Source organism: Urocitellus parryii, chromosome 5 (assembly GCF_045843805.1).
Source record: "Urocitellus parryii isolate mUroPar1 chromosome 5, mUroPar1.hap1, whole genome shotgun sequence".
Lineage (NCBI taxonomy): Eukaryota > Metazoa > Chordata > Mammalia > Rodentia > Sciuridae > Urocitellus > Urocitellus parryii.
The window spans coordinates 141,039,089-141,061,027 of NC_135535.1; the positions used below are offsets into that span (position 1 = coordinate 141,039,089).

The 21,939-nt window shown below is 34.0% G+C and overlaps 1 protein-coding gene across 1 annotated transcript in view; it reads right to left on the reverse strand.

Annotated features, from left to right (window-relative positions):
* Positions 1–21,939, reverse strand: part of LOC144255071 (protocadherin-15-like) — a 452,955-nt gene that overhangs the window by 405,335 nt on the left and 25,681 nt on the right. The window contains 3 exon segments of the mRNA XM_077799103.1: positions 752–922; positions 6,820–6,930; positions 19,847–19,966. Of these exon segments, the coding sequence (XP_077655229.1) occupies positions 752–922; positions 6,820–6,930; positions 19,847–19,966 (402 nt within the window).

Consider the following 21,939-nt stretch of genomic DNA (forward strand, 5'->3'; position numbering starts at 1 on the left):
AATTTGACTTTTCTGAAACAGAATAAGAATATACATACACATAATATATATACTGATATATTCCAACTTTAGAGCAGAATTGCTATTTTAGTCTCAACATGGTATCTGTTTGTCTTATAATTCATTTTTTTCTCATATATGTACATTTATCAACTGTGGTCTGAATTCCAAATTGACTGTGATTCATAGCTCTCTTAGCATTTTTTTAAATTCAGAATTGAGTGCAGAAAATATGCATTCAGGATTTACTTTTTTGCTTTCTTAAATTATGTCTTTAAGTGGTAGATACTTGTATTCAGAATTTCTCATCTCTTACTTTAAATGCTCAAGCATAATCTCCAACAACATTTCTGAACTCTTATAAGCTAGAAGGGCATCCTGTTGGCCTGTGTCCTGTGATTTAGGACTGCACATTTAAATGTGAATTTAAGGAAATGCTGGAGTTGCTTCTTGGAATTTCCCAGAATATGTTGGCAATGAGCTCTGCTGTGATTTATGCACAGAAAAAAATAAAACTATCAATGTCAGAGGGCTTGCTGCTCCATGATATACTTTCTACCTTGTAAATGGTGTAATTATGCATTGTGACAAAAATTTACCCATATTATCTGAAAATAGTTTTAGACATAAATATTTTTAAATACTTGTCTATTTTGCTATTATCAATCAATATATGTGAAAAATGCTTCAATAGCATTCCACTGCATTTAGAGAGATGCAAATGAAGGGAAATGAGTAAGAGTTGGTTTACCGGAGTTCTCAGCTCAGGTATGGCAGCTTGATAGGTGAGTGGTCGGCAATCTCGAGTGTTTGGCACAAGGACACAAGGAAGAAACATGGGACCTAAATCATCTCCATCCAGGATATCCACGGTGAGTGTGGTGGTGGTGGTCCGCCTTTCATTCAGATTTTGTGCACGGTCCTGTGAGAGGGAAAATAAACAAATGAGTATCTTAAAAGTATTGGGAATAATGTGACTTGTTAAATTTCCTTTTCCTTTTGCTTAAAGGATTGATAAGCAACTTGTTTAAACCAACAGTTTGAAGTGGTGAAGTTGAGATGTAAACTGAAATCCAGTTATCTTCAAATCAACTGTCTCCAAAAGCTTGCTATAGTAGCTAAACTTTCATAGGTCCAGTCTTTTCACAGCATTAGGAGGGTAATAATATAATATTGTGATGAGTTCATTTGTGTCCTTGGGAATTTGCTTCATTGAGACCCTTTTGAAAATAAAAAGAAATCTCATTTAGAGTTGTATAATTCATTGGGAAAGCTGATCTGGAAATGAAAGGAAACTTTCCATTATCCAAGTTGAATAAGAAGGAAGAAGGAAGGAGGTGATCATCAAAATCCATAGGTGTGGAGTGTGGTTACTTTTAAATACTTTAAATAATTTTGAAGCAGTTTTAGATTTAGGAAAATATTGATAAGATAGTATAAAGAGTTCCCACGATGTGCAAGCTGGCGCATGTCTGTAATCTCAGCAACTCAGCAATTTGGGAGGCTGAGGCAGGAGTTCAAAGGCAGCCTCAGCAATTGCAAGGTGCTAAGCAACTCAGTGAGAACCTGTATCCATATAAAATACAAAATAGATCTGGAGATGTTGCTCAGTGAGTGGTTAAGTGCCCCTGAGTTCAATCCCTGGAACCAAAACACACACACACACACACACACACACACACACACACACACAAAGAGTTCCCATGTACCGCAAGCCCAGTTTTCCCTATTCTTAATACTTTGCATTAATATGGTACATTTGTTACAATCAAAGAGACAATAGTGATACTGACCAAAATAACCTGAGAGTTTCCCTCAAGCAGGCCAAACTTCATAAGGACTTCTTCCTTCCTCTGGGCCCCTTATCTCCACCCACCCAAGTCCAGACAGAATCTACATAGCCTTGGGCTCCTTTCTCCCTCTTCTTAGAGTATTCACCTTAGATAGCTTATGATTGTAAATTTCTTTGCTCCTTTGAGATTAAAAAAAAAAAACTTTTATAAACTTCTTGTCAGTTTTATAACCCAGACCTGGCTTTTTCAATGACCTGGGAGTCATGCCTTGGGAATGTAATAGTCAAGAAAGATAGGAAAGGTAGCAGAATACAACAGTTACTAATAGGGCATTATGTAAAAATGTGGATGTGTAACTGACGTGATTCTGCAATCTGCATTTGGGGTAAAAATTGGGAGTTCATAACCCACTTCAATCTAATGTATGAAATATGATATGTCAAAAGCTTTGTAATGTTGTGAACAACCAATTTAAAAAAAAAAGAAAAAAAATACATAAAGCAAAACTGGAAAAAAATGCAAAATGAAACAGACATAAATGAATAGTAACAGAAAACATATACACAGTCTCTGAAAGATGATATAGACTAAAACTATGTACCAATATAGAAAAAAGTTAAGTAACATAAATATTAATTTGGATGTCATATACATATATAAAAATCAATGAAGCAACTTTTAAAGGCACACAGAACACTTTCATATATATCTAAACAATAAAAAATAAAAGCATATGAAAAATGTATTAAGTTATCAATATTATACCTCCTAAAGAAAATCTCAATAAATTCTCTAATATGAAAAAAAAAAAAAGATAGGACTCCTTCCTATTGAGTCTCTGTGGGAAGGTGGGTGCCTCACTTTAAAGGAGGCTTGCTCCAAGTTCCAAAACTTATGCCCTGTCATAAATATAAGAGAGTTTACTTTTCCTTTGAAAAGGCCAAGTAGTAAATATTGATGAACTGTGGTTCTCTACCTTCTCTCCCATCCTCTCACACACAAACTCAATTTTGCTCCTAATTACTCACAAGCCCTTCCTCTGGTTGCTCTTTCTTATCAAGATAGCCCAGAACAGAGTATCCCTTACCCATTTAATTTGTCCAGTGCAATTTTTCTTTGATCATACATTGTTAATAACTGACATGTGATTTTTTTTAGTGTCTATTAATTCTTTCTGCTCCAATATTCCAACTAGGATGACTTTTACATTTAGTCATAATGTCTCTTTAGGTTCCTTTTGGCATTGACAATTTCTCAGACTTCTTATTTTTTAACAATTTTGATTATGTTATTATGGGAAGTACATAGAGGCAGTGGTGGTATCAAATGTATCAAATGCCACTGAATTGTTCACTTCAATTGGTTAATGTATCTTATGTTAATTTACCTCAATTAAGTTTCAAAAGTTGATTAGACTGACTTATTTTACTTTGCTTCAAAATCATCTTTCTGTGTGACAGTTACCAGATATTAATATAAGCCTACTTTCTTAACTTTAGAAATACTACATTCCAGTCATTTTTCTCAACACGGTTGATCCAGAAGAGTTTTAGAGAAGTGATTGAAGGCAAATCAGAGAAAGCAAAAATCTCTGTTGGAGGAATTTTACAAGTGCTATCATACTGGAAAGTAGTAACCTTCTGATTCTAGTATTCTTTTATGTTTTTATTTTTTTATTTTTTGTAGTTGTAGATGGACAGAATGCCTTTACATTATTTGTTTATTTTTATGTGGTGCTGAGGATTGAACCTAGTGCCTCATGCATGCTAGGCAAGTGCTCTACCACTGAGCTACAGTCCCAGCCTTCTTTTATGTTTTGATCAATTATAAGATGGATTATGATCAAATCACAGCAAAAATAAATGTTTACGTTTTCAAAATATTTAGATGCATTCAAACCACAGGGTTGATAAAATGATTGTTTTAAAAACAAGTCATTTTGAAATTTAACAGAAAAATTCCTCTGAGCTTTCTTTATCTTGGAGAGCAATAGTGCCATGAATCCCCTCTCCCTGGGTTCCTATGGTCATAAAGAAAAATACAGAGAAGATAATTCCTACCTACATAAACTAATATCACAATGATTTTTTTCATTTGTATGTTTCCCTAGAATCCCACCTGTTATTCCCAATCCATTATGCTACATACATAACTCTGCTTTATTAGCTGTTTTGAAGAGCCATTTCATTTGTTTGCTATCAGCAACTGGTCTGTTGAAAGTATAGCAAAAACAGCTATAACGAAGTAAATACTATTCTAAATTGGGAATGGTATAAATAAAATATAATTTTTGGCATAAACATCTGATATGATGTTTATTGCGTGTGTTTTTACTCATTGCAATGTATCGATGCAATGTATGTAAAAGCTACCAAGAAATTTCCTTCTGTCCATTTTTTCATGTTCCCTTTTCATTTCTCATTCTCTTTCCTTTGTTAAAAAAATCTCTTAAAATAAGATAATATTTTATTAACTTAGAAAAGTGTTTGTAATTGGTCAGCAAGGATATCTCTTTATAACTTTTTTCATAGTTCAACTGCTGTATGAAATAAATTATGTTCCGCCCAAATTCATATAATGTAGCTTTAATCCCCAGTGCAGTTATATAAGTAGATTATTTAAGGTTAAGTGCTATCATAAGGATGGGTCCCTTATATTATAGGAGTAGTATGATAATAAGAGCTCTACCAGCCTGCACCATGGAAGCACAGGAAAAGGAATGAGGCACACTGAGAGAAGATGGACATCTACCAGCCAAGAAGACAGTTCTCCCCAGAAACAAATCCTACCAGACTTTGTCTGTGGTTTCTGGACTCCAAACTGGTGAGAAGATTTCTGTTGAATAAGACAACCAGTCTATGGTATTTTGTTATGGCAAAACAAGCAGACTAATATAACTACTTAATGTAGATTTTCTGAAAATGTGCTGTTATTTCCTATATCATTTATATATTTCCTAACACTGAACATTTAGTAACACAAAAGCCTTAATTACCTTCCTTAAGAATGAGTCACTATTTCTTTTAAAGTTATTACTTTAGATAAATATAAGGAATTGGAGGTTATACAAATAATAATCCAGCAGGAAAGCTGACATATGGGATTTTAAAAGTATAACCATATCTTCAATACAGAATCAAGAAAACAATGAGGACTGTTCAGTGGAGTGTAGGATTTGACAGAACTGGAGCATTCTGTCATTGTCTTACAGAGAGGAATGTTGTACTGAATGCTTAGCATCTTCATGCAAGTCTTTCAATATTCTAGCTCCATACGATGGCAATACAATGCACAACTTTTCAAAAGCATACTGCAACATAAGGACTCACATATCAAAGATACCACATTGATTTTGAATAAATTGTTTACTGAATAGGTTGAAATTTTCATCAATACATTACATGGAAGAACTAGTGTTTCATAAAACAAGGTTCATGCCTAGTAACACTTAAATAAAAGTCACTACTTTTATAAATGGCTCAGATATACCTAATTTATTGTTCTAACACTCTCTTTTTAAAACATAATTTTATAAAATTACAAATATTTAAATTGTAATAATATTAAAGCAAAGAAACACGTTTAATTTTAGATGGTGAGACTTTAAGTCCTCCTTCCCAAATGAAAGTGTTTCTTATAAAATAGTTTAATTTCTACTATTCCTTGATCAAACTTGGGACAAATGTCAGTTTATAATGTTTGTGTGTTTGGTTTTTGCCTGTTCTATATTTACATTAAGTTAAATTTGGTTGTGGTAAATGGGGCCAAGAAAGATTTAGACTCTAACAACATGTAAAATCATATGAAATCTGAAGCCTGGTTTTAAAATGACTTTGGGACAGACATGCTTTTTTTGGTTTATTTTTGAGGAAATGTCACAGAATCCTTGGAAGAGATTTCTAGAATTTAAATATGCAGTATTAGTTTGTAGTTTAACAAATGGCTAGCAGCACCTAACAGACTCATTCATAGATACATATATTAAATACTATTTCATTACCTTATCAGGTATTTGCAGTAGAGAAAGAAAAAAATATTCAACATAATTAGAGTTGCCTTGAGTATTTTGACCCTAAGTCTGTTACCTAAGACCACAGAGCTATTTGTCTTGCTTCTGCTCACCGGTGATAGATGCAATATTACTGACTGAAAATTTAAAAATTAATCCTGGTAACTTCATTCTGTTTCTTTATTTTAAAAAAGAATAATAGCAACCAAATTATCTTAGTCTACTTAATTTTAGAAGTGGGCCTTTTTTTATTGAAGGTTTTTTTGCTTGTTTGTTTGAAGTGTTTACCTGATTTTTCTTCAATTGTTTGCATGCCAGTACATGGAATAGTATGTTTTATAGACTCATGTGCTCATGTATCTTTATTATTCTAATAATCTATGAATATTTGTTCCTTAAGCCATAAATCACATTCCACCCATTTTACTTCCATACTTTAGAAAAAAGCTGGTAGAGTTAAAAAATAATGGTTTAAAATTAATACTTATTCCACAAATTGATAGAGAGCAGAAGTGAGGGAAGGTCAGGGTGAGAGTATTTTGAAAAGATTTTTACATAGGTTGAAATCTGAAAGTATTAATTTTGTGTGTGTGTGTATCCAGTAAAAATGTAGATATTTTTACATACACATATACTTCTGACTTCCATCCCCTGAAATTTTTAGTGGAGCTTCTGAGGTAGAATCCAGGAATCTACATACTGAATATGGCTCCACGTTGATATTGATGTGGTTGTTTGGTAAATCATACTTTGGGAAATATTTCAGTTTGGGCTAAAAAGCAAATTATTGGCATGCAGCTCATACATTAGAGGGAGATTTAGATGAAAAAGAATAGTCAGTGGAAGCAACACCTCCAATTCTATTCCATCACTTTCCCCAAGTTGAATAATATAAATTCCACCAAGGGCAGTGTTGCCCTGTTGAGAAAGTTTATCATGCCAAGCACTCTAAGAACATTGAATGCATTGTTTACTTCATAAGTTCATAGAAAAAAAGATAAGAAATTAAATACTCACATTAGCTTGGATGATGACGAAGTATCAAGTCTTGTCTTCATAATTGAGTCTCTTCCTTAACACTACATTTCCAGTCAACATAAGGGGAATTTCAAAGGTGTCATTGGATGTCTGCAAATATTAAGCACACAGGGTTCAGATCAGTTGAATATATGATGAAACAAGATAGTTTATATTGTGGATTAGTCCTCTTGAAAGGTAGATGGTTTGCTTATTATCTGAGAATTCAATGTGAGTATAAACCTTATACTGAATATTCTTATAATTTCTCAAAATATTTTATTTTGATCAAAAGGTTTCACCAGAGATAATGATAACTGTAATGCAGTACACTTGTCATAGTTTTTCATATATTATTAAGGTTATTCATCCATGGCTCTGGAATAGTCCTGAGTCAAAGTCCAGAAACCTGAAAATCTTCCCTGTTATCTTTTGACCTGTTGTTTTAACATCAAAGAGTTCAGATTTTGCAATTTGTTATTTCTATTTAATTTCACTGTTTTTACATTTGTGAAAATGTCATTTTCCAAGAATTTTCTGACATTAAATACAATATGATCATGAAATGTATAATTTAAAGGTTATTTTTTTTCAAGGCTCATAATTTAACACATTAGTTAAGCTCGCTAACCTCATTGCTTCCTGGTAACATGCAAGTCATAAGGACAATCTTTAAAGTGCCTTCCAGATAACATGCAGGTCATAAGGACAATCTTTGAAGTGTCTCCTCTTACAAGTAGCCCTCAGTTTAAGTGTATTCACTCCTTAAGAGGACAATTTACAAGATTAGTGTTTTCCCATAGACCTTAAATGACTCCTGTACTTTATTGTAATTGTGAAAAATGATAAAATAATGTTTGCAAATTCTATTCTGAAATCTTCTGTCTTCCAATTTCAATTAAGTCTTTGATATGATGTTGATTTTTTTTCATATATATTTTTTGTGTATTTTCTATTTCCCTTCACAGATTCTTCAGGAGCCTCAGTCCATGACACAGAGATACTTACCTTTCTATCTCTATCAAAACAACTTGAGGGATATTTTCAAAATTTTGTTGTTGTTCTTAACAATTTTCATTAAAAATATGAAGAACTATTACAAACAACTATGTTAATGATAATAACAAGTAACTTTATTGATAATAACAAATAATGTTATTGCTCTTCTGAGAATTTTTAATCTTATTTCTTATTAGCTAAAGCTATATTTTACATAAATCTTATATTTTCATGTTTTAATTGTTTCATAAATACTTTGAAAAATAAAGGGACAATATGTGCTTCATCATCAGCACTACTTTTTAAATGTTGGCAAGCCTATGTACTAAAATTAAATAATTTCTTGATTAAACAAGTATTTTGGAGTTTCCATTCTTTCTCTAAAACTTATAGATTAATAATTAAATAAATCAATAGAAGAAAATGTACAAAAAAGAGAAGCATAATGTAGATAAAAGTTTAGGAGTTGGGCAAGCATAATGTAGATAAAGATTTAGGAGCTGGGTATGGTGGCACACGCATATGATCCCAGAAGCTCAGGATGCTGAGGCAGGGGGATCTGAAGTTCAAAGTCAGCCTCAGCAAAAGTGAGGCACTAAGCAACTTAGTGAGACCCTATTTTTAAATAAAACACAAAAAAGGGCTGGGGATGTTACTTAGTGGTCAAGTGTCCCTGAGGTCAATCCCGGGTACTGAAAAAAAAAAAAAAAAAGATTTAGAAAACTTTCTCTAGTAAAATGAACATTGGTTAAGATCAACTCTAATTAAATGCCCTATTTTAGTGGAATTCCAAAGCTTAACATAAGAAGTAAAAAGAAAGCAAGATTTTATAGAAAAATCATTGTTTGTTTGCTTTATTTTTAATTATTATAGTATAGGGCCATGGGGAAATGGGACAGTTCACTCAAAATTTATAATATATAACATATATGTATTGTTCAGATACATCTCTGTTCCCCCTTATTCAGAGATTCACAGTAGTCTATATTTCTATCAGACTTACTGCATGATTCTGATGCAGGCAGTTAAGATTTTACTTTGAAAAAGTGGAGTAGGAATGTGTCTGCATTTTGCCTTTCTGCTATTTATGGCTCTTTCCTTTCATAATTAGAGCTTTGATCCACAATGAAGAAGAGTATGAGAATAGCCATATCCATTTGCTTCAATGATTTGTGAAGCAAAGCCATTGCCCTCTTTCTGATAGTTTTGGACATTCTGTAAGACACAAACTTGGCACCCTTTTCTTTAGGTGATGGAAATTTAAATGTTGACCTCATCGCTTCTCGGCCTTTTGGCTAAGATCAAGTGTTAAATGTTGACCTCTACCTACACCATCTTAACAAAAGAAATCCAATTATGGCTCAATCTTTTGACATCCACTGGCTCTAAACACCTGGCCTCCATTAAGAAAGGTCCACTCACAATTTCCAAGTGGTTCAGTGACCTGACAACTGTCAGAGAAGGGGCAATCCTCCATTTAGTAAAGTGAGGGTATGAGACAGGTTGAACAGTTTTATGACTATCCAAAGGACGGAAACTAAGGTAGAAGGCAGGTGTAACTCCCACACCACACACTTATGCACCCACAAAGGACGGAGGTAGAGGGAATATTGACACTGTTTCCCGCAAGATGATTTAAATCTCCCATAACCTTCTTTATTAATATGTGTGAAGGCGAGTTAGTAATAGTTTAGATAAAAAGTTGTTTCTCTGAGGGTCCTGCTAGCAGTTATTATGCCCTTAGAGATATGTTATTATGCCCTTGGAGATATGTTCACTTTGAGTAAGACTGATTTTCCCTTAACTTAGGATAAATAGCATCAATTTTTTCCTAACATTCTCTATTCGACCCTTAGCTTGTGTCTTATTAAGCCAGGCCCCCATGGCATCAGTTAATGATCAGTCTATAGGCTGGTTGTCATTGATAGGCCATTTCCCCTAATCTAATTACTGACAGAAAAAAACAGATGACTAAGCAAGAATACATTATCCTTATTTCCCAAACAGACTGTGATTTGTACAGGAAGCATAGACTCTGCCCATACTACCAGTCTGATAATATTTTACTGTTTAATACAAAGTTATCCCAAACAAATATATTTGCATTTTACCTTGTTCTAACCTATTTCCCATCAAACTGTATTTAGAAGTGCTTAATTGAGTGTACAAGTATTTATATTGCAAAGTTAAAAGGTTACAGATATGTACTGAAAAGACCTAGTTTCCACGTTTTACAAATATATGACTTTTAGATGACTTAAACAAGAAAAAAAAAAGAGAATATTAAACATGATAGGGATTTGAGACAGTCATGATATAATATACCAGGTATGATATTCTTGAAGTATAACATATTTCTCCTATTTAGCTGCCTAGAGACTATTTTTGCTTAGCTTGGAATATTTTAATAAGATCTGAAATTCGACATTGACTTAAATACAGAAACTACTAAAGGATGGTAATTTGTTAAAAACCTTTTACACTTGAACTGTGCTTTTAGCTTCCTGACTCAGGAAATTCAAATGTATTACATGCTTACATGTTAAAAAATAAATTGTGGTTTATTTTTTCTCAATTCCTTCAAAGCTATAGGGAGTCAAGTGTACTATACAAGAGGGCAATCTACTCAGGAGGCATTGATAAAAGATATTATCACTCTCTGAAACACTGTTCTACTACCTCCAAAACAGAAGCTGTGTATGCGCACTATTACCTTGGTGCTTTTCTGATAGCAGTGGTTCATAATAGAAAAGGTATGTTGTAGCCTTAGTTTACTGGAGTCTGTGACACAGGATCTGTCATCCCTTTCCTCTTATCACTTTAGATCAAAATACTTAAAGTGGAGAATAAAAATAATTCCAGTTTTATATTTAAAAAGATTAAGAGAGGGCTGGGGATGTGGCTCAAGCGGTAGCGCTCTCGCCTGGCATGCGTGCGGCCCGGGTTCAATCCTCAGCACCACAAAGATGTTGTGTCTGCCGAGAACTAAAAAATAAATATTAAAAAAAAATTCTCTCTCTCTCTCTCTCTCTCTCTCTCTCTCTCTCTCTCCTCTCTCAGTCTCTCTTTAAAAAAAAAGATTAAGAGAACTAATACAATAATACTTATAGAAAGTTTTTTCAATCTTGCTAACAATGGAATTTAAAATATCAGAATGATACCTCTTATATATTTGCATTTTCTCATTTAATATATAATATAGACATAAAAATGCAAGATTTTGTGGAGCATATGATAAATTCAAAAGAGTATTTTTTTCTTTTCTTTCTTTTTTTGTAAACAATTAAATTAGTCAATGTATTCATTATGGTGAAGGCATCAAAAACAATATTTTACAACAATTGTGATGAGTATAGTATAAATGTCAAAGACATTAAAGGCCCCTAATTTAAATGTTGGTAGCTCTCTTCGCCCAGCAAATATCCTGTAGTACCATGTTCTAACAAATAATCCAAATGTTCCTTAATGAACAATGGGTGACAGAATGAGAAAATGCACTTATAAAGAATAATGTCTCTTCTTCCCTTGGATAAGAAAGAACTATAATTTTTTTGTTCTGCCAAACTTTATTCAGGTTTTTAAATTTTTTTTCAAGCCCATCCATATACTTCCTTATAAAATCCAATGTTAGCAAATAACCTTGCTAACTCAGTTGGGCAAGAATCCCCTCAGTCTAGATATCTGATCACCCTCCATATCTGATATTTGATCAGGTACCCAATTTTCCATCATCCTCCACGTGATGTGTGATCACTTCTGCCTGGCTTTAGCAAAAATCCTGGTAAGTGTGTCTAACTTTCCCCCCTTCCCCTGATAATCTCTCCCAGAAAAAGTTATTACATGGATCACCACTCTGTTCCTTGCCTACAAATTCCCACTTGCTCATGTCTTATTTGGAGTTGAGTTCAATCTCTCTCCACTGTAAGATCTGGTTGCAGTGATTCTATATCTATTGCAATTTTCCTAAATTAAGTTTTTTTCATCATGCTTTAACAGGACATTGAGTAATTGTTTTCTTTAACAAATGTTTAAAGGATTTTATAATGAGACAGTTACTAACATTTTTTTTCTAAATAAATCAGCTAAGAAAGAATAGGTTATGCTACAGAAACAAAGGTCCTTATTTTCATTTCTTACCTAATCCACATATTTACACATCTAGCACTTCAGCAGATAGACTTTGTTTCTTGACATTCAGAATTCAGGCTAATAGATGGCTTAACTTGTAACAGTGGTCCACTTCACCTTTTGAATATGAGCTCTGAATATATGCTCTGAGGCTTTTTTTAAAGATGTGTTCTTTTCCCTGTCTCCTTCTCCAGCTTCCTAATCCTTGGGCTGGGAACAGTATTACTTTGAGTTATCTGTGCTCCACAGAAAGGAGATGTCTGCCAGGGGATCTAGAAAGTGAATATCTCCCAAATTAACAAGTGAATGCTAACACACTATCAGGGGACCCTGGGACCCCCTGTCAGGGCACAGGTGGAAGGTAGCCTTTGAAGAGCTCCTTTAAAATGCCCCTGTTCCTCCTGATGGGGAGAATCACAGCCTTTGGGACAGGAGTCCCCTGTTTTTTCTCCTTTGCTAGTAAAGCAATAAAACAACATTTTCCTTTTTTCTCAAAATTCTGTCCTCATTATTAAATTGGCATTAATTGGCATTGGGGACAAGGACAGAGCTTTCAGTTACAACCTTAATTTGTTTTTCTCTAATTCCTATAGTAGTGGGAGGAGATATGACTTGTACTTTGGTTGTCTGAGCTCACATTTTATTAGTCAAGGCAAGTAATTTCCTCCAAGCAAGAAAAGTACATTCTTGGCATATCTCCAAAGAAAGAAAAATCAGGAGTTTTTGGTAAATAGCACAAGTGCTTTTGCTTCAAATTGGGTCAGTCAGTTCAGCAGCACTTTATACCCAAATTTGTTCTTTCTTTATTTTAAGAAATCATTTGAATTTCAATAAAAAGAAAGACAAAAAAAAAAGAAAAGCTCAAGTTTAGCTATTCTTATTTTATTCAGGGATTAAATAAAAGAACTTTGTTGTGGTGAAGAATTTGCAACATTTGGCTAGATTTGAAATTTTATGATTTTGAATAATAAAAATGCCTCCTCTTTCCTTACATCACATTTTCTACTAAATTGTCTATCCTGTCATAAAGAAAAAAATAGGTAGGATAAGAAAGACCCTAATAATTACCTTTTTCTAATACCAGAATAGAACCTTCATGCTTTCTAGTTTGTAGTTTAAAAATAAAAAAGTCAAAAATGTTTTTTCAAAGTAGATTCTGTTTACATGTTATGCAAAAAAATGAAAATAACATTTGCATTATACTATATGTGACAATCATATCTGACTCCTGATAAGCAATTCACACCTTTGCATGATATCTTCCTCTTAAGTGTGGGCAAGATCTCTGACTTGCTTCTAGTCTTTAGAATATAGCATAGGAGATGACTTGTCAGTCTCATGATTACATTGTGTTAGATGAAGTTCTGTCTTGTAATTAGACTTGCTCTAGATACTTTCCTTGCAGACTTGAAGCACTAGCAGTTATGCAGGCACAGACCCTATGGCAAGCCTGTAATAGTCCATACCAGCCTTCAGTAAAGAGGAGCAAGAAGGTGAGGACCTGTGTTGTACAGCCATGAATAAATTCTGACAGCAAACTGAGTTTCCTTGGAAATGGATTTTTCTCTAGTTGAGCCTCACTATGAGTATTAATCTTACCAGCACCTTGATTATAATCTTATGAGAGCCTAAGAAGAAGGCACAGCTAAGCTATTGAACCACAGAAACTATAAGGAAATAAATATGTTGTTTTAAATTATTGAATTTTTGATAATTTGTTATATAGCAAACCAATACATCATACTGTTCCCTAGGACTCATCTGAAGGATTCATGGTGACACACAGTACTCATTATTGATAGCTATAACCTTTGATGAATCTCCAACTTAACAATTCTGTAGTGATACTGTATTTTCCCTTCTCTGATACTTTATACAATGAACACATTGGCATGAGTGTACCCTCCCATATTCTTGTGATAGGGGACAGACAGAAGTGAGCTGTGGGAACACAAAGTTAGGGAATAATTCTATACAAGAGGCCCACTGTGCTTACACCACATGCTTTCTTTTCCAAGAAGCAATATACCTGCAACCATGGCTGGCTTAAGTGGACAGGCTATATGACATTCCTCAGCAAACTGCCTATTATCTGCAGAAGCAATGCAGGCCCAAACTAATGTCAACAAGAAAAATCCCCGTTAACCTAAAGGGAGAGACTTTTGTGACTTCACAGACCAGATCCTGAAACTCAGGGAGATAAGAACAATTCCTCTTAACCATAAAAATTTTAAGAATTTATTGTTAAGAATCCAATTAGAACCAGTCAGCATGGGCCAAAGTGACCCAGAGCTGTCATGGCAGTGGGGACTTGAAAATCTGATGTCATTCTGTTATCAGTCAAAAGTTAAGAGATGAACCTGGGCGGGACTCTCTGGAAACTTCTCTAGGACTCCAGATAAAACTGGAGAGCAGGAGAGGCACACTGTCCTTTTCCTTCTCTGAGAGTGTCCCCTTTCCCTTTTCTTATCCCTTCAGTAAACTCATGCCGCTACTTTGAGCAACATGTCTGAAATCTTCCTGACTTGACTGTAAAATTGAGCTTTAAAGCAGGACGAGGGACATCTTCACACTGTCTCAATGTCCCAAAAGGCCCCAGCCCTGTTACACTTGTATTGAAAAGCATTATCTCCTACATTAGTCTTTTTTTTTTTAATAAAAAGATTAATAGACATGTTGGGATCTAATACTTTCTTTAATTTTGCCTTTACTATAGAGAATACAGACTAAAATAGACTTGAAATTTCAGTGTTTGTGGTTATGCAGTAGTAGGTATGCTAAATCAGCTCACAGCATATCACTGCAGATCCAGTTATAGGTGGAATGGATGCATGTTCCCTTTTGTTATTCAGATTTGGAAATGCTACTATCATTGTTGCTATTGTGCTATTTAGGAAAGCCAAAATAGTTCAAAGGCAAAAATGAGTAAAAACACTAGGTTTTCTAAAAATATGTTGAAGAGAGAAACTCATTGGGAATTAATCATTCTACTCCTATATAACTAACTCCTACTTGACCAAATAATTCAACAAAAAGCACAAGTATACAGAATATAAAAATCAATCAACCACTCAAAACAAAACAAAACAGAACAAAAAGCTAGTATCTTCAGAGAGAAAACCAAAGCAGATATTTTTTGAAGGAAGTAGATACTTGAAAAAAGAGATGACATGAGTTAAGTTTCCTGTTTTATGGCAGTTACCCAGAGAGAAGGCCAAGTTCAGAACCATGTTGAGACACATAAAAGTCTGATAGGAAGCCTGAAGTCTTATGGACTGAAGCATCAGGTGATGCACCAAGGTTGACTATAATTGAGTAGGGAAATACTGGAAAGGAGAAAGCTAGCAAAGGATAGAATAAAATTCCATTGATAAGCTATGTCACAATCTCTAGCTGTTCTCTAAACTATAGCTTTGAAGGGCAGATTACAAGCAGATCAACTATAAAAAACATAATACTTGCTGAATGAAGATTTGAGCTGCACTCAAGTAAAAGAGCTTCCAGTTTGAGTTCAACCAAGTTGTCCCTTAATGAACACAAATGAAATACAAAAATAAACAAACAACATTGAAATAATCACAATCCTCAGAGAAACTAAATAGATTCAACTATTTCTCCACTGCATAACATTCACAATATCCATGACAGAGTCCCCAAACAAGTCAGTGTGATGAAGAAGAAAATGTATTCCATTTTCAAGAGGGAGACAAGACAATACTACAAAACCCAGACAAGGGTATTCAAGCAATTATTATAACTCTACCTGTGTAAAAAAATATGCAAAAATGATATACACTATAAATTTAAAAAAAAGAAAATCTTATAGCTTGTGAAGAAATGAAGATTCTAAGAATGTGGAAAATTTAGAACAAAAGAACACAATATCTTAAATTTAAAAACAAAAAAATAAAAAGACCATTGCATATATTTGACAACAGGATGGAGATGGCAGACAAGGTGTGACTTTGAAAACAGATCAATAGAAAACATCCAGTTTGTAGAAAAAAGATTAAAAATATATTGAAAATAATTAAACAGAGCCCTGGGAAGCTGTGAAACAATATCAAAATATCTACCTTTCCTGTAATTAGAGTCTTAGAGGTAAAGCAGTCAGGGGGAAGGGAGAAAGAGGGAAAAGGGCATAAAAATATTACACAAAAATGATTGATAATTAATTTATAAAAAATAGAGATTAAAAACTTAAGTAAGTCTGAAACCCTCTTCCAAAAAATAATTATTAAAAAAGTACACCTTAGCATGCAAAAGTCAAGTTGCTAAGCACACACAATTAAATGAAAAAATTAAAAGTAGAAAAAAATGATGCATTATGTACAGGAAATATTAAATTTCCACTGAACTCTCATTAGAAGCACTGATTAAAATGATGGTAAAATTTAATTAATGTTTTGCATTGTTATGTGACAGGAGGCGCATTTGCGACTATCTACAAGGATGAAGCAGATAATATGAGGGAAGCAACTGGGGTATGGGTGTATACATATATATTGGCTCAGTGATAGGTGCCGAAAGCCAAGTGCCAATGTCTCGGCTTGGCACTTGGCTTTCGGCATTTGGTGGCCCGTACGGGGAACGAACCCGCGACCTTGGCGTTATCAGCACCAAGTTGCCGATGTCTTGGGGGGCACCAGAATCAGGAGGCACCACACAGCTTTGTATGTTCAAACAGCAATTCTTTATTCCCGATCTCACACCAGCCTCCACACACGTTCAGGGGCAATTCCAATATGTCCGATCCCAAATCCTACTCCACGAGGCTTTTTCCAAATCCCATTTTAATCTCACGAGAACTCAACGAGAACAAGCAACAAGAACACCCTAATCCCAGCAGCAAAAATCTTCAACCTCAACTTCCCTAAAACTGCTATTGTCACGCCCTAAACCCAAGGATGGAGATACTTCCTGCAGGAATACACCCTAATCCTGGATCCACCCTGGTGATTGAGCAGGGTCACCTTTCTCAAACACACAAGCAAGGTCGCAGCAAATTTCCAAGGCAAGTCCATTTAACATGGGGTACACTGGCAAGGATTACGATGCGTCATACCTACTTGGTAATGGCCCTCAGCAGATAGGAGTGATGGAAGTTCAACAATGGCAGCTTACTCTGTTATTGGAAATCAAGGGCAGTGTCAACATGTTTGTGTTTCTCAAAGGAAGGAAACAAGCCACCCTTGAATGTAAATTTCATGATGTTTAGATATTGACTTCAAGAATAGTTTACAGTATTTTGTGGCCAAACAAAACAATTGTGAGATGAATGAAACAGAGGGTAGGTAATATGTGACTTTAAGTAATGAACAACAAAGCATCAGATGAAAGAAAATGACCAGAATTTTAAATAAGACAGACTGATCTACACTTTCTACCATTTATCATACAGTATGACACTACTTTAAAAGAAATTATATCAGTGCTTACCAAAGCCAGAGATGATCACATTCAGGTTAAATAGTTTGTTCATTATACATGCACTTTTGCTTTTTATATTAAGAAATTAGGAGAGCATTATTCTAGTTTTTTTTCAAGGACGGAGTATAGGGATTGAACTCAGGGAAACTCAACCACTGAACCAAATCCTCAGCCCTGTTTTGTGTTTTATTTAGAGACAGGGTCTCACTGAATTGCTTAGCATCTTGATTTTGCAGAGGCTGGCTTTGAACTCCCAATCCCCCTGCCTCAGCCTCCTGAGCTGCTGAGATTACAGGCTAGTACCACCACCCCCAGCCATTATGCAACTTTTAATATAAAGAAAATTACTATAGATTTATGAGAATATGAAATATAAAAATAATAAGTGTTTCTCTTGCAGATATTAGAAGAAAAAAGTCTGGTACTGAATTTACAGTAAATATCTAGGACAGCTGAAGGTTGTCTAAAAATGTGCCTTGATTAATGCTTTCTCCTCCAATAGAACCCACGTGAAATGTTTCCATGATGTCTTACTCTTTTGTCGCATGGAAGTAAGACCATGCCCAGAGAACTTTATTTATTCAACGGTACTGGTAGCTTGCTAAAATTTATTTTTTCTTTCTTGTGATTTTAAAACTGCATGAGGCTGATTGGTTATCTATTCTGTGGGTAGTAAAAGATACATAATTTTGTTTGATTTCAATCCCGGAGATTCCTGAAAGGGGGAAGCATTCAGAAGAAACTACTGCACAACTAAAAAGGAATTTCAGCTTCACAAAACTAGAAGACAGTTTCTAAGTATTTTTTTTTTTTAGTTTAAACTATAACTTAAGCTTTAAATATTTTTTTTTTCAATGCAAAAAAACATTTCTCTCCAATACATGGAATGACCATTCTATGACCATTCTATATTTTCTGGCTTCATTTTCATATAGCTTAAGGAATAAAAATTAAGGAATGACCATCATATAATGTAAGCTGGAAAAAATGGCACACATGGGCACTATTAATTATTAAAGAAGAAAATCTGAAGAGCAAACAAGATGAATGGTTCAGACAGAAGGTGCAATCACTGTCTTTTGTACTGTTAATGGAAAAGTGTTTCTCTTGCCCTCTGCTCCTCTGCTGTTTCTGCAGCCCTTTCCACTCCATTTCTTGTATAACCCTTCATACTTAAGTTTCTCTGTCGCATTCTCATCACATCCCCAGATCTTGGTTTCCTTTCAAACATGCTGAGAAGTTCCCTTTAAGGGAAACAAAATCTCCGAAACCTGCCCTTTGCCTTACTATGCCCATCCCACACCCCTTTTATTTCATTCTTATTTTCAAATGTTTTGAGAATTTTTAACAACAATACTACATCTATTTCAATTCAGTAGAGGAAGAGTGGAGTGCATTCTCCTCTAAAATTGGGCTTTGAGACTTAGAAATGGCGGTGTAATACCAGGCAAATCACTTCACCCTGTGAGCCTGGTTGTTTCTCCAAAGCAATGGAGAAAAGTTGCTACTACAACTTGCTTTTGAGAATACAAGAAGATGCATTTGTGTTTTACCTTATTCTGACAGTAAATTTGTGAGGTAGACATATTTGGTGAGTTATTAAACTCTACCTGCTCAACAGTGTTTTTGTTCATTGATGTGTGCTGTGTGTGTTTAGTTAAACCTTATGAAAAAACATAAAGGGTAAAAAAATAATGTTAACCTCAGAACTTTTTATATTCCTAGTAGTAAACAAAAGAAAGAAACATGAAATAGCAAACCACTTAGGAAGTGGTTTTAACTCTGCTTTGGGGAATTCGTGATAATCTGAGAAGATGCCATAGGAAGAGGAAAGACAGAGGGCAGGCAAGACTTCCAGCTATAGTCTCATTTGAAGATTTTACATTTTGTCTAGTTTTGCTTAATATGTCATTTGAGTAAGTGATTCCATGACCTAAAAAACAATATAAATCCCAAAACAAGAAAGATCTATAGCTAGAGACTTTGTTTTCTGCTCTGAGATTTCACTGTTGGCTGGACTAGGATTTTAAGGTCTTCTCAAAACTGAGAATGTATCTGGTGTGTGTTTGTGGTTTGTGGTGGCAAACCACAAACACTTGCAAACCTAACATAGGAGTTTTTATCTATTGTCATTAATTTTCAAATTGCATAAAGCCTATGCATCACATTGGTTATACCATATGCAATGGTTTGTTTAGAATGCTTAGACTGATCATGAGTCTACAAATATAAAATAAATTTAGTAAAGATGGTGGCATATTATGCCTATGAATGCATTTTGCTCTTATGTTCAGTTACTGCCAAAGATAAAATACAACAAAAATATTGGAACTAAGTCAATTTTTATATTAATAATAGTTAATTTAAGTGGTTCTATTAACTAATAGAAAAATAGAACAAATATCAACTGGGATAAAAGTTAATTTTATTCCTTATAGTGAAATCTCATCATGCATGGCTGTTTACATACCGGATCTTCTGGATTGTATTGAATAACATATTCTATCTGTCCATTTGGGCCATCATCTATGTCAGTAGCTCCATTGTCTCCTGAAAATCCTGTAAATACCATGGTGCCAACTGGAGTGAGCTGAAAGGAAAAGAAAGGAAAAACTCAATTCTCATTTCGCCAGTTGAACATCTAGTATATAGCACAAAAACCAGCCTTTAGTTACACAAAGGAAGAGAATAGACATCTGCCTACAACCACAGAAATAAAATATTTTTAAAAAACACACTTGCATACCTAACATAGGAGTTCTTACAATGTCCGAAATTTCCAAATTCCTGATCCTTCCTTCAGGTAAAGAAATAGAAGGATTCAGAATAAAGCACATTTGGCCCAATTTATACCCGTTAGCATCTTAATACCTGTGGAGAAAATGCATCTGTTTTTTCTTGAAAAACCTTGAAGCATTAAGTTATCTACATGATAGAATTTCAATCGTACAAGTGAGTTTCTTTATTTTAGTTTCAAAGGCCTTTTCAGAGACAGCCCAAAATCCAGGTTAAGTATATGCACATGGCAAGTTTGGGGAAGATAAATTGTAATAATGACTGCCCTTTTAGAAGAAGAAGCTATGAATTTCTTCTGGGCTTCTAATATTGGTTGTATAAGAAACAATTTTATGACAGGAGTTGGAGACAGTCACATCTTTTTATCTATTTTTTTAATTAAAAGAATAACAGTAAAATAATGTATTTTGGCATGTAAAACCATGTAAGGCATTTGGCCTATTAATGCGGAGATCCTAGACTCTCCACAGAACATCACTGTTATTTTATCTTACAAATTGTCTTTATACAAATTGTCTTTGTACAATATATTTTTGTCAATTCTCCTTTCCCATTCCTCATGTTTTAGCTCATTAATTACTCGTTAAGTATGTTTTAACTTAGTTTGATATCACTTACTACAATACCATTCCTAATATAGCCTTTGCCACTGAGTAAAATTATAGTGACCTTTTTTTGTTTGTTTGTTTATGCATTTTACACTTCTGTATACATTATGCTGTCCCAGTTGATGAACACATTTTAGCAATAAACATAAGCTCTGTACTTCTACAGCGCAGAGACCTAATTTTTTTAGGTTTGTTGTGTTAATTATTGAATGGGATTCCCTCATGGAAAAATACTTTAAGAAGGAAAAAAGAGATCATCTAATTTACTAACATTTTTGGGGGGTTATAAATTCAAATGTCTACAGAGATCAATCAGGGGATGAAAATGTGGAAAGAAAGTCTGATGGGAAAAGTGAACAAATTCCCTGTCTAATTTGATAGCTGCTACTCAGCCCTACAAAATTCTTACCATAATGGAATATGGAGCTAAAATTACTAGGTCATCTAAAATTCTAATTTTATAGGAAAATTATTGATTCTCAAGTTGGCGCTAGATTTTATAAAATTAAACTATGAATGGACCAAACACATTTTTATTGGTCTAATAACTACACTAGTTTGTAAATTTTTATTTACAAAAACAACATAACTATGATTAAAGAACTAAACCATAACTATAAGGAAATAGGATATTTATAATGTTATTCTAAGTTAACTAAATGGCTTCCAAATTGTCATTTTTATTTATTTTCAAATGCATAAAATGTCAGAAAAGATACCATTCTCTTTTATAAAAAAATACTCATTCTTATGTAGCTATGCTTTTAGGATTTTTTGCTTCTATTTATTTAACAAATGAAAATTCTGTGAGTATGTATACACACACACATACACACATATATATGCATATATATGTACTTATGTACAACATATTTTTAAATGTGTATGCATTGTGTATTGTTTAAACAACGCTAATTAACATATCTATACTTCAAATACTTTTCATCATTTTGTGGTGACAACAATTAAAACCTGTTGATCAGCAATTTTTAAAAATCTATTAAACTGTAGTCAGTCACTATGTTGTACAGCAGACCTCTTAAACTTATTTCTTCTCCTTACTTAACTGGAATTTTGTATCATAGTCATCATTATACTCAATGTCTATGAATTCAATTTTTTAGATTCCACACATGAGTGCTATTTCTCTTTCCATGCC